Genomic DNA, 14,357 nt, shown 5'->3' on the forward strand with positions numbered 1-14,357 from the left:
TTTAATTATTTTGATATAGCTTATTTTGTGACAAATTGACTTGAATGTTTTATTTGAGATTTGCACAAATGTTTGTTATTTGCACAACTGTCAACCTCAGTGGAAAAGTCTGCCTGTTACTGTCTACATTGTATTAATTGCACAGTGTATTTTAATTTAATTGTTATGCAGGAAAGGGATATTTGTTTTATTTTATTCAAGAAGCATTTTTATTCTATATATGCATGCAGTTTATTTTTATTTCATTTGTTTTATACATTTTGATATTGTGCAGACCTCTGTTAATAAAGGTACCTGTGTGACATTTGGCACGAGGCTTTGTATTAAAACTGACTGTTTTTTTAAGGGTTTGCCTCAGAAAAAAATGAAGCTAACAGAGATGCTATGCTATAATGCTTTGGGGGAAACCCCAATTAAGGCACAGAAAAAATATCGAGTTATATATATCGAGTATCGCCATTTAGCTAGAAAATATCGAAATATGACTTTTGGTCCATATCGCCCAGCCCTACTGTAGATGATGACATATTCAAAGTGGTTACATTTTTATACTGATGAACAGTATTCTGAAATTGTCTCCTGATTTGCAGACGCCATTTCTCACCGGCCAGACTCTGCCCATCTTTACTTCTGAGAACCTGCCACTGTAAAATGTTCTTTCTTTACCCATTCATGTTACTTAACTGTTGCCAATTAACCTAATTAGCTGGAAAAGGTCCCTCTAGGTGCTTCTTTTTAGTACACCCTAGCATTTTCCGGACTTTTTGGAAAAAATTACCCTCTTTCCCTATCATTTTATCAAGTAGTCAAATGTAACATCTCCTAAGTTTTTCTTTACCAAACTGTAAATTAAATATTGGAATATGAAATGTGAAAAGCATTACCTTCTGCTTTTAATTTCCATTTTACACAGTGTCCCGACTTTTTAGGAATTGAGGTTGCAGTTTCTTTGCATAAAAGTGGTGATGAAAGATGAAAGGCATCTATGCAGTATGCGATGACTCCAATTAAATTCAGACGTAGCCCGGCTGGTGCATGAGTGTGTGCGCGTGTGTGTTTTCATGTGTACCTGCAGGAGGGCTGGGCCTGTGTGCTGGGGAACTGACATTCTCCATGGATGCAGAGGTTTTTGTAGTTATCTGGACAGGGTCTGTACAGGCCGCGGGCCAGCTCTTTTTCCCCCACTGAGAAGACACACAGACAAAAGCAGATTGCACATTTGCTTGTGGCCACCCCTCTGTCCCTGCAGCAGAGCAATACAAGGCAGGCAACTATTTAGATAATAGACAAGACAATTACTAAAAAGGAAAGGAGATGGAGGATAAAAAGTGAATAGCAAAGAGGAAAAAAAGTCAGAGAGAGACCACACGGGTGAAAGCACTCACCCGTGTGGTCGGTCCGTGGAAAGTTTCCATCGCCTTTGTTCCCATTTGTGATGTCGCCTGGAAAGGCCAAAGACACATTAAAGCTGATCTCAGGTCACTGCAACCTCTCCCGAAGCTCCAGCTCTATCCATTATATGCTCCGCGTTCAAACTGACGTCATTACAGAGGAGAGGGCTGGAGGTGAACTGTCATCCTCACAAAGGCCTCATGCTGCGTGCACCTGCCTGCCTCATATGTATAAATGCAAACCATTCTCTTCAACAGTCAGGAGTGGTCTTTCCTAATGTATTATTCTGAACAAAAGGTAAAATGGGGCAGAATCACCTGGAAAGATCAGAGGGAATAATGCATTTCTGCTCACCTCACTGACACAATTGAGTCTCTCTTTTCAGAATAGGTTGAAAAAAAAAATCCATTTCAAATCATTTTCATATTATTGCAGTAGAGTTTTTTCCAGAGGCCAGTGAATTTGTGCTCTCAATCTGAGAGTATGAAAGTATTTTTCTAGAACTACGGTACCAGGAAATGTGCTTGAATATCATAGATGGCAAAGCAATGTCAAATATGACACTGACGTCACTCAACAGCAAAATGAGTGGATTTCAATTTACATCCTTGTTTTGCTACCAAGTTGTGTTTTCTCCTTTTGTGATGACTCCTAATAATAAGAAATAGGTACAAAGACATGAAGATATCTGACCTAAATCAGTCAACTCCCTGATACTTGGAGTTGCTCTTGTCCAAAGGGTATTTCAGAGAGGATGTGGTGGATGCTGCGCTCCGCTCCAGACCCCGCTCTTCCCTACATGTTGCGCGGCACAAGAACGGCTTGGGGCTGCTGTGCGTTGAGGGTAATGACTTGTTCTCATCCCTGCACTCAAGCTCAAAAAAATGTTCGAGTTGGGTTCACCGCTTTGAGAAATAACCTGAGAAACCTCAAAGGCAATGGAGAGTAAACTGATTTTGCCAGTGTCCCACTTTTATCTTTTAACAAAAAAAAGAAAGCTTTCATGGGGAAATAGAAAGAAATATCCAAGAATTTGGATTCAACAGGTCTTTTTAAAATTTAGTAGAAACATTTTACTTTGTTTTTGAGGAAAAATTTAGTTTTTTCTTCCTGCTTTCACAGTAAAATTGGCGTGATCATTGGTGAACCAGCTGATCTCTCCAAACCACCCTCAGCTCTGTGAACCTCAGTGTTTCTCTCCCCAGCAGGTTGTCAAACCGCTCCAGATTCAGCCTAAAGTCATGTGAGAAGTCAGCCGGTGTGCAGCTGCAGCTCCTGGACTAGCCATAACTCTCCTAGCTTCTGTCTCTGTTTCGCAATATCACGGACCAACACCCTCAGCGTCTTTGCTGCAGCTTGTGACCTTCTCATCAACACAGCCAGAGCCTCTCAGACAGGTTCAAAGATACAACATGCATCCAAGTCCTAAGCTAAAGGAACCAGCTAATATCTGCTTATCACTTGCTGGAACGCTCTTTGGTCACCTAGCAACCGGCACCGTACGTCAACCCAATTAGCCCTGTTCTCTGACTCTACACCTTGACCGCGGTGATGCTCAGGTTTGCCACAAGTAGCGTAAGGCAGTAACTCTTCTTGCTTCACCTGTTGCATTGAGCCTCAAAGAGCCAGCGCTTTAAAAAAGGGATCTTTTTTGTTTTTGCAAAGTGCGTTCTCTACATGTGAAAAAGCTTTCCATTGTAGTCTTATCTCCTTTTCAAATCGGTAGAAAAAACACCTTATTTGGAAATGAGGACATTTTTGGGAGAAAATGTTTTGAAATTCCAATTTGCTCAATTTCAAAGGAAATGGAAACAGGCCTAATGTGAATTACAACCACAAAGTATCTAAATTTGTGTCACTGCCAAAACGGAAATCAGAATAAAAGCTAATAAAAGACTAGAAGAAGGAGATTATGTTAATTGAGCATCAATGTGTAGCTATGAAGGCAGTTTGGGGGTTTTAAGAGGATTATCTGTGCAAACTCGTCCTGATGGAGTCAACCTTTCTGGCTGGAGCTGCAGCTGGAGGGACAAACACTGTCGCGTTGAGCTGCCTTCACGTCTTCGCTTCGCTGTGAAGCCAGCATGTGCTCAGACAGATTCACAGCTTCTGCAGTGTTTGCGATGGTGTTGTGGTACCGTTTAGTGTCGGTGCAAGTGTGAGTGTCGGAGTCAGACCTTGGCAGTGGCCCAGATACTTGACTTCGATGCGCTCCTGCTTCTGACAGGACGCCTCCTTCACCTGGCAGGGGTTGTCGTAGGAGCGACCGTCTGAGGCACACACCGGGTTAAAGCTGATGTGCAAGCAGTCGATGTTGCAAACACACCTGAAAAACAAGAACAGATGGAGGGTTACTGTCCATCGCAATAAATATATCAGCAGCACCTATGTGAAATGTGAATTATTAATCCGAACGGGAACATCGGCATTCTGGTGTTTGACTGCAGGGTGCTGGAGTTAAAAGTGCCATAAGAAAGGAGAACAGTAAAGCTCTATTGCAGTCAACATGTTGGGAGTAGTAATCTCGCTCGGACTGTGCTCGGGTTCATTCAGTTTGACATAATAGCAAATGGCTTTAACTTTGCAAAATAAGAAAGGCCTGACACACAAATGATGTACTCCCACAGTGGCAGAAAGCAATTAATACTGAAAGAACTGCCGATAACAAAGTTGAGGAGTGTTACATTGCAGAGGAAACAAAAAAAGAGAAAAATGTTGTCCTTCAACGTGAAATGTCTTTTCTTCTTTTTGATAAGACTGAAACGAGCCTCGATATAATATAAAAGTGATTATTTTCTATTTCACAGAAAAAAAATTGAATAAGAAAGCCCTTGAAGGTAACAATAAATCTATTTCACATTTTACACCACCCGGCCGTGTTTGACTTAACTGCCAAATACATCTGTCATGATGCTGAACCATTCGTTATTGCACCTTTAAAAAAAATAGAAATAATATCATATTACGCAGTTTTCACCTGGCTGCAAACACACTTTGCTCTCAGTCACGTTCGGACAACTGGCTATTAAAAGGAAGACAGCTGCAGAAGGAGCTCAATGCTTTAAATTAAACAATGACATGACAAAGGCGTTCTGCCACATCTGGTCTACTGCAACGCCACAGCAGCCGCTAAAAGCATGACCTGTAAGATCATTGTAAAGGAACTAACGACGGGAGCTGCTAACTAGCTTCTAGCATACTTAACGACTGTCGCTGGAGTTCCGATGTAAACAGCCGCTCTTCAAAAGCAGTAACATTGTACCTGACATACTCTCTACTGGTGGTGATTTGAGATTGAACATTAGACGAAAAAGCATCCTCTAACATTCTTTTGCAGCACTTTGCAGTCAAAGTCCAAAAGAAGAAGTGGTATGTGTTATGTTACGTAGTTCAGTTTGTTATATTTGGTATAAATGCATTTATTTTATTTAAAAATGGTTGCTTAGCTGCTATTACATTAGCATTATGTATTATGATACTGTGTGTCAGATAATACATTTCATGTGTTAATATTTAAAAAAAAGGCATACATATTAATTGTAATCTTCTACTAAAACTCCCAAATCAGAGTGTTACTGGGGTCAGTCTTCCCCGGAACCTGAGAACAAATCATTTTGATGATCTGCATCTGAACTGTCATGTCCGGTCTGGCCCGTATTCTCTTTTAAAAGGTAAATTTCATCAGGTTTTAATCCACTTTCTCTAAGTGATATTTGATGTATTTGAAGTTTGGGATTGTTTCATTGCATCAGAGTAAAAACTGTTTGTGCACTTAGATAACCACTTAGAGGCAGGAAACATTTAAATTAGCCAGTGTTTGTGTCCTCTACCTAATGAATCATTTACATCATTCCATTCCATTGCTGTGTTCTTGCAGGGCACTGCAATGTCTTTATTTATCAGAGAATCACGAGTTTACTCATCCATTTTTAACTCTCAAATTAAGAGGGAAATTTGCAGTTGAACCACAATTCTGATCTAAATTTCAAGGTGCAGCACTCTGCATGGGCTGCTCTGCATGCGCCATCTGCATAAACGCAGGTGAGAGAGGAAAGCCTCATGCATGTGATTATTCTGGGTGCACATGTGTAGCATGACCCCCTGAATCTGTGGCAGGCCCGATCAGCAGAAATGACACCCAGATGGCCTTCCCAGACACTGCTGCTGAGTAGCGCCGCTTGCACGATTCTGTAATTATAAATCTGTCACCAGTCTCACCGGTGCTTTCTCTTTCCTCTTGTGCCAAGCTCTCGGTAAAGCCTGGGCATTGAGCTGTCTTATAGCCGCATTTGCATACATGCCCACCAACACATAAATACAAGCCCACACACACACTCGCGCACACACACACACACACGCGCACACACACACACACACACACGCGCACACACAGAGGCAGACACCTCCGCAATCAGCCGTGATGATTCACAAGTGCTGACATTGATGTTGATTGAAATGGCGCGCAGCAAAGCGTGACAGTGCTCAGCTACTGCTGTAATGATGGATCAGCAAAGCAAGAATGATGTGAAGAGAGGCTTCGTTAGGCATCACAGAGGATGCAGTGGTGGAAAGGCTGGCAATCCTCCAAATCCCACATGACACTGAAGGTGAGCCTCCACGGCGATGAGTGACCTGCCACTGCACAGGGTTACACTACGAGACCATAACGCTGTCATTTGAAATGACATCTCACTTAAATTTCAAAGAACGCCTCTTTTTTTGCCTCTGCTGTAATTAGGGCCACGACAATGAGAGGAATCTACAGCTGACAAAGTCTTTCAGCGATAATTGATTCGGCTGTGAAAAAAGCAATCCTTTCAGCAGTCTCGCCTTGTGTTTTTGCTATTGTATTTCAAAAGTGTGTGTCTCTATTTCTATTGTGTGCGTGAAAGAAATGTTTCATTACTAGGTAAAAAAAATACTGTCAGAAAGTTTCTTGGCGCTTCACAAAATGTGCCTAAAAAGCAAAAGTACCCATTTCACTGTTCTTTTTCTCCTATTTTGTATAAGTTGATTAACTTTCTTGCATCCCGTCTCTGAGGATGGAAGAAAGTTTGTGTAAGAAGCAAGAAGTAAAGCAAACCTGAGGGAACATGAGTATGTGCTCCTTTTTCTACGCTCTTTTACAGCAGTAACAGCTGGGAGTCTCTTGGGGTTTGTACTTAGATTCGCAGCCTCTGGGATTTTTGCTCATTCCTCAACACAGATCTACTGATTGAAGCTGGATGGATCTGGACTTCAGACAAGATAATTTCACTATATTGAAGTGTTTCCTCAGTTAACCACTTAATCTTAACAGGAAACATATTATGTAATTTTTTCAAAAGTAGACCCAGTGTTCTCAGGTTTTAATAAAATGCTGGGATGTGCTGTTATCAAAATACCACACAAATACACCAGAAAAGCAGCCTTTTCAGCCACGTCATCACAGCTCAGTTTATAGCAGCTGGTTTTAAAGGGTGGAGTCAGCCACTCCACTTAACGCTGCCCCCTCTATATCGCTGAGGTGCGTTCAGGAAATGCATCAAGAACTTGATTTGGGTGGAGACTAAGATAGTAAAGATGGATGATTCTATTCTGATCTGGTGTCACGTTCAGGCCGCCGCAAGGGGTGTGCGAACCGTGCGACCGCACAGGGCCTCGCGCCCCAAGGGGCCTCGCGCTATGGGCCGTTTTTTTTTTTCAAATTTTTTTTTTGTTTTTTCCCTTATAAAAATCAACAGTCACGTTCCATTATAGACCTAAATGTGTACTAGTCTGTGCATATCAATAAATATATGTGCAATGATGCGCGTGTCTGTTGTTCAACACAACTGATCAGACCAAGCGCAGACACAAGCTGCTCTGATCCAGACGGGTGGAGTTGGAACAAACTGTCACACAATGTCAAGAGAACGAGACAGAATCAGGAAATTTCCATCAGGGGATGAAAAAAGAAAAAAAAGAAAGAAAATGGAAGAGTTTAATGCCTCTCTGAAAGGCTCGTTTGATAAATTTGTTACAAAAATCACCGATCCGACCGGGTCTCAAGCAGCCGCGGGGCCCCGCGTCGAGGCAAGCCCAAATGATGATGAGGCAGGGGAAAGTATCCAGTATTTTGCTAATTGGAGAGTTAAAATTGCGCATATAGACACCCGATCTGACCCGAAAAACCCCAGAAATTTTTCGAGGGCCCCCCCCGGCCATTTCGCACAGGGCCTCGCAAATCTCCCAGGCAGCTCTGCTTATGCTGGTGAAGTATACACATATACCTTTTGTGACACATAGTTATGACATAATGTGAAGTAGTGGCTTGGTTTTGTTTTCTAATGTTTTTTAAAAACAAACAATAGTTTTTAACTAAACCGCATTAATGTGGACACAATTTGAACTGCTCACTGAATTATCACTGAGTTACCTCAAAGTCTTAGATTTAGTCACTTCAGGTACTAGTACCTATGATTGAAAGCCCCCCCCCCCCCCCCCCCCCCCCCACAATGAAGTTAATGGTTTATGGTATATCTTGTTTAACTGTATGCTTTAGGTCACTGTCATGTTGAAAGATTAACCGTCATCCTAGGCTGAATTCTCTGGAAGACTGCTACATGTTTTCTTCAGCAAGCTGTCTGTATTTAACACCAGCCACACTTGGTAAAAATTACATTTTTGGTTTTTGATCAAATTTATGTGGGTGTTTGAAGGTACTACCAAGTCACAGACAAACAAAACAATCCCTGATAACACAAACTTGTCTCTTTATTTGAGGTATCCGTGGTGTTAAAAATTCCTCATTCAGTGATTAAACCAGATTTCTAAAGCCACTGACATCAGAGAGCCCGGCCAGAGCAGAATTATCCAGCCGTCGCATGTTTTTGTCCGGCCAACTTCATGACATGCAGCATTAACTGAACCTCAGAAGGGCAAAGCTCCAACTCTGACTTCAAAAGAGGCAGACACAACTGATGAGGCTGGAGTTAAATCGAATGTCTGACTCCACCTCTTAAAACCCGCCGCTATGACTCGGATTGCAATAACATGTTTGAATAAATTCTGACCCATTTCCCAGGCTCTGCAATTCAAAACGATCCACATCATGATGCCACCACCACGATGCTTCACGGTGGGAATGGTAATCTCAGGATGAGAGGTGTTGCTTTGCCCCACATACGGCCATTTTCTTGTTGCATAAAACATTTTTGCTACATTGAACTGAGTACCTTGTTCTTCCACATGTTTGAGGAGTCACCCAAATACATAAAAGGCAATATATTTTAGCAAATCTTCTTTTTGTTGGTGCAGAGTTTAATATAAAAAGTAAAACAGACTCATGAATCATGCATTATGATGACTATTATAATTACTTGATTCCGTCCACTGGGCATGGGGGCATTTTTGTTTCCCAGTATGTCTTATTAAACCAGCATGCAGGATGCATTATAGCATAAAATACTTCCTTTTTTGAGGCGTTGCTTAATAAATCTCAGCTTTGTGGGTGGCTTGTAATGCTTCTCTGGCAACACTCCCATCTCTGCAGTTCCTTCAGGGGGGCCTTTAGCTAGCCTTTTGAAATAGCTTCATTAATCTATCTATCTATCTATCTATCTATCTATCTATCTATCTATCTATCTATCTATCTATCTATCTATCTATCTATCTATCTATCTATCTATCTATCTATCTATCTATCTATCTATCTATCTATCTATCTATCTATCTATCTATCTATCTATCTATCTATCATTTTCATCGTATGTAGGTACACTTCAACTATGAGAGACAAAATGAAAAAAAAAAATATCCAGAAAATCACATTGTCTGATTTTTAAAGAATTTATTTGCAAACTATAGTGGAAAATAAGAATTTGGTCAATAGCAAAAGTTCATCTCCATACTTTGTTATATACCCTTTGTTGGCAATGACAGAGGTCAAACGTTTTCTGTAAATCTTTTCATGGTTTTCACACACTGTTGCTGGTATTTTGGTCCATTCCTCCATGAAGATCTCCTCTAGAGCAGTTTTTTGGGGCTGTCGCTAGGCAACTGGTGACTGACTAAATACTTTTTTGCCCTACTGTATGTGTACACACTATATATATATATATATATATATATATATATATATATATATATATATATATATATATATATATATATATATATATATATATATATATATATATATATATATACATACATACATACATACATACATACATACATACATACATACATACATACATACATACATACATACATACATACATACATACATACATACATACATACATACATACATACATACATACATATATATATATATATATATATATATATATATATATATATATATATATATAATATGTGTGTATATATACATGTACATGGCCGTGTCATATGAAAGCCATAATATTTCTAGGTTGTAAGACAACCAAAGAGGAAAAGGATATTAAAGAATGGGACTTGGGGGGAAGCTTTTGCAAGGTATCGACCCTTGCGCTTTTCTCTATCAGCTTAACAAAAAAAACAAACAGTTAATACTTTAATTTGTGTAGTTCCTAAGAGTATGTGTATGTGCAATGTATGAGGTACTGTAGGTGATATTTAATACACATGACTGTCATCGTCACATACTTGTTAAATGTCAGCTTATATATGATACTACTGAGCCCAAGTTTCATTACGATCAATAAAACTCAATTGTATTGTTGATGCTGCGAGGGAAGTTCTTTCGGAAAGACACACCAAGATTAACAATAGGCAGGAATCATATTAAAACAAAAACTTTTAATAGTTTTCAGAAACACTCTCAAAGCATGAATGCATTATAGCTGATGAAGAGATTCCACACGAGGGAATCTCTAAACGCTGATCTGCTGAAGTAATCTGCAGAGCTACACACCACTTGGGGCTAGTGGAGAAAAATATTTTTGTATCATGGGTTAACTTCCAAAGATTATGCAACACTGATTTTAAATGTGCAAAAGCCACCCTTAAGACAAGATTAGGCGTACAATGAAAATAGCCGCATTATCATAAAAAGCATCTAAATGAGAACATTTTTAACATGAAAGGAGATAGCAAGAAGCACTGAGGAACTCAGATGAAGCCAAACTTCTGAACTTCTGAAGATTTTCTCTTATCCACCAATTGAAAAAGAAAAAGATATCACATTTGTACTCCGATGGGAGTCTTTCTGTGTGGAGTTTGCATGTTCTCCCTGTGCTTGCGTGGGTTCTCACCGGGCTCTCCGGCTTCCTCCCACTGTTCAAAAACATGCATGTTAGGTTTATTGATGATTCTAAATTGCCCGTAGGTGTGAGTGGGAGTGTGTTTGGTTGTTGTTTGTCTGTATATGTGGTCCAGGGTGGACCCCGGCCTCTGGCCTGTCATGAGCTGGGATGGGCTCCAGCAGACCCCCGTGACCTGGTACAGGATGGATTGTACTCTGTGCGTGGGACCATCAATGATCTCTCACCGCATACAAGATCTCCATCTCGATGCCTAGGTTCCATGCATTTTTAATAAGGGCTCTCACTTTCTACACAATAGGCACTATACCAGCTGAGTGCAGCCTCAACACATGCAGCCTCAACACATCCTTGTCTTACCCAGACAAGCGTGCACAAACACTCATACATGCTTGTGTCAGAAATCGCCTCTTGATAATCCTTTTCTCAGCCGTTTCTCTGCTTGCGCACAGAGGGGTGGGGAAGTGTTAAATGGCAGTTACAAGGGTGTGTGTACGAATGTGTGTACCAGCACCTGAGTGTGTCCCTCCTGTGTGCGTCTGAGGATACTTTCCTAGCAGGATGTGTCGTATTGATTAGTTCCCTGCGATTTCCCTCCAATCAAAGCTTCCCCACCTCCAGACTGTCTGCAGGCTCCCAACTGAAAAGGCTGTTTTACACACATATCGACACTTATGCATTCACACACACACATGCACCGCACACATGGACACACATGCAAGAGCAACTAAGGCCAACATATCCACTAACTGTTTCATGTTGTCTACAAATCCCCAGCAGCAAACCTCATTGCAACTGAACATAGCATTGATTTTCATAATCCTTTGCCTCAAATTTCACTGTAATCCTTTGAAAAACTGAGCTAGTGAGGCAAACAGACACACAAGCAGAGTAGAGGACAGACGAACAGTGACCGACAGAAACAAACTGGAATGTCTTAGCGGAAGAAAAAGGTATAAACAGAAAAGAATCCAATAAACCAACAAACACAGGATAAAATAACCCTGCGGTCTTTTGAGGCAATAAATGTTAATAGTACAGCAATCATTGATGTATAGTCGGGGCGAAGCAGACAATGTGTCAGGCACAGACTTCCCACAAACTTCTACAGGTGTTTAATAAAAAAATAAAAAAAGTCAGACAAACATATTCACAAAACAGAGAAAGCTAAAAACAAACACATTTATCACTCTGGGAACATCCTGGATAGCATTACATTTGATCCAACAGTTGGGTAACATTAAGAACTGAGCTCATATAAGCACCTGGATTTCCAAACACTTCACCCGCTAATACATATCTTGTTTCAATGTTGTAAAAATGTCTAATGTAATAATTGAAATGTATTCAATAAGCAGATAAAGTTGTAGAAATCCAGAGTTGCTGGTATGTCACAGTTATGTGCTTGATACCTTTTCTATCGCCATTTTTGAAACCACATATTTCATTATACACAATATATGTACTTTTTATGTCGCAGTATGTACCTTATACTGTATTTGTTGCTACATCATGATGGAGTTTTTTTTCCTATCAGGTTTTTTTTCCAAACGATTGGGCTCCTTGTTAAGCCCCCGCCCCTTTTTATGAGCTGACATTACATGAATTTTAAGTACAATAATTGGAATGAACTGCACGTACATTTGTACCCTATGTGGCCCTGTAATGAACTGGTGGTTTGGTGATTTGCCCAGGGTGTACCTCCCTCTGGTATAGTGTCCAGCAGATCCCCGTGACCCTGAATATTAGAAAGCAGGTATAGATAATGGATAACTGCATGTATAGATAGATGGATGGAAGTTGCTCCGACCACTTATGCCTGTGCCTGTGCATTGCATTATGGGATATAGATAGGATCTCTACCGTAGGGATGGGAATCGAGAACCGGAACTTGTTCAAAACCGGTTCGCAGTGTTTCAATTTCTTGGAATAAGCCAGCAGTCAATAGTAAACATGGCGCCGAAGCGATACAAACAGTTAAAATTCTGGTTACATTTCAGTAAAAAAGATGCTAACAGGGCAACTTGCAATACTTGCCAAGTGAATATTTCGTCAAAGGGAGGAAATACAAGCAACATGCAAAAAAATGTGCGCACACAGCATGCAATAACAATCAATGAATGTCACATTTTCGATCCACTTCAGACTAACCAGTAGTCAGTAATTCTCAATCCAGTAGCAGCAGCAGCAACTTTAGCATGTCCTTGGCTAATAATACTGCAGCTAACTAATTAACTAATGAACACTGCTTATCATATTAGCACCATTATGCTTCATTGTTGTCCTTTTTTTCCAAATGAGAATCAATAAGGGAATCGATAAAGAACCGAATCGTTAAGCAGAATCAAAAATAACATTGGAATCGTAAAAATCGTATCACTTCCCATCCCTAGATATATGATATGTAGCCTAATGCAGACTGGCCGGGTGCATACGGGAAATATTTCTGAAAGTACAGTAATATACCATCTGGGTATTTTCCGTATACTATGTATACAGTTTGGTAAAATCAAGGCATAATGAGTATTGCATGTAGTTTCGTATGTGGAGTGATTTCAAATACCAAAAGCATTAAAAGGCACATTTCCTGTTTAGCTGATTGGATGTGTTGGGATTATTTTGGGACATCAAAAGACACCACATATCCAGACTTGAAAGACAACATTTTTGGATTCATATTAAGAGGGATTGAGATTGTTTCTGATATGTGGACTTCAGGAAAATGATTATGGGACACTGGATTGTCATTTTAAATCCCATTCATCCATAATCTACACCCACGTCATCTGGTACAGGGTCGCAGAGGATTGGAGAATTGGAGTGGTGGCCTATCCCAGCTGTCAGCTGGAGTCTCTTGTTTTCACAGTGTGTAGTTGGTGCTTTTTGATGACAGGGAGAAAGTTTAGGCAGTGCGGCATGACTGCGAGGCAAATCCTCAGAAAGAGAGCTCAGACGAGGGTTTTCTATCCAGGTGGGAGTTGGGGGGGGGGGGCAATAAGTCATGCTACATCTGTTTTGATGGTGTACCAGGGAGGGGTGCCAGGGTGGGGTGAGCACCTCCAAATATAGAAATTCAATTTGTGGTGAGCATAGTTTTATAGTGGTGTGCATCAAGAAGTAAATGAATGTATGGAGAAAAGCGCTGTGCCCCGACTGTTGGACATAAACAAGATGCTCTCTCTTCATCGTGACTCCAGCGCCACCAGCAGCCAGTCAAAATCATACTGGTGTGTTAGTTTATTTTTGCTCTAATATTTGACCCCCTTATAGTTAATTAGTTAGCTAGTAGGTGTAGATGGTCTTGGTCTTTTTGTCTCAAGAAAAGCAGTCTGTTTGGAGAGAGTAAATGACCAAAAAGGTGCCAAATACCAAAAATGACTACAAAGAACTGTAATTCAAAAAAAGGCCATGGAAGGTTGAAAACAACAATGAAGCAAAACAACCTCAAAAGAACTCAAAATGTCTGTAAATAGACATGAAATGATATGTCTCACCTCAACTGCTACAAAATAACCACAGAGTTATTACAAAGTGAATCAAAAACCTCTCCCAAGAGAGGCAATGCTTCTTCAAAACTTCACAAAACAAGTTTACAAAAGACAGTAAAGTAAGAAGAAAAGTGAAACTACAAATTAATTCTGTCTTGTTTGTGTGCAGATAGGGAAGCAGCGAGGGTCGAAAGTCCATTCTTCCATGAGCTGGCCAAGAAAGTCTGTGAACAATCCGCAGAGGATGGAT

The 14,357-nt window shown here is 40.4% G+C and overlaps 1 protein-coding gene across 2 annotated transcripts in view; it reads right to left on the reverse strand.

Moving 5' to 3' along the window:
* tmeff2a (transmembrane protein with EGF-like and two follistatin-like domains 2a) overlaps positions 1 to 14,357 on the reverse strand; it is a 199,467-nt gene that overhangs the window by 17,895 nt on the left and 167,215 nt on the right. The window contains exons 6-8 of one of the 2 annotated variants that reach the window (XM_061723923.1): positions 3,570 to 3,718; positions 1,386 to 1,442; positions 1,070 to 1,184 (exon numbers count right to left, since the gene is read on the reverse strand). In XM_061723923.1, coding sequence (XP_061579907.1) covers positions 1,070 to 1,184; positions 1,386 to 1,442; positions 3,570 to 3,718 — 321 coding nt within the window. The remainder of the gene's footprint in view (positions 1 to 1,069; positions 1,185 to 1,385; positions 1,443 to 3,569; positions 3,719 to 14,357) is intronic. The other variant, XM_061723924.1, reaches the window with a different exon arrangement.

The sequence above is a fragment of the Cololabis saira genome, chromosome 6 (assembly GCF_033807715.1).
Source record: "Cololabis saira isolate AMF1-May2022 chromosome 6, fColSai1.1, whole genome shotgun sequence".
NCBI classification, from domain to species: domain Eukaryota; kingdom Metazoa; phylum Chordata; class Actinopteri; order Beloniformes; family Belonidae; genus Cololabis; species Cololabis saira.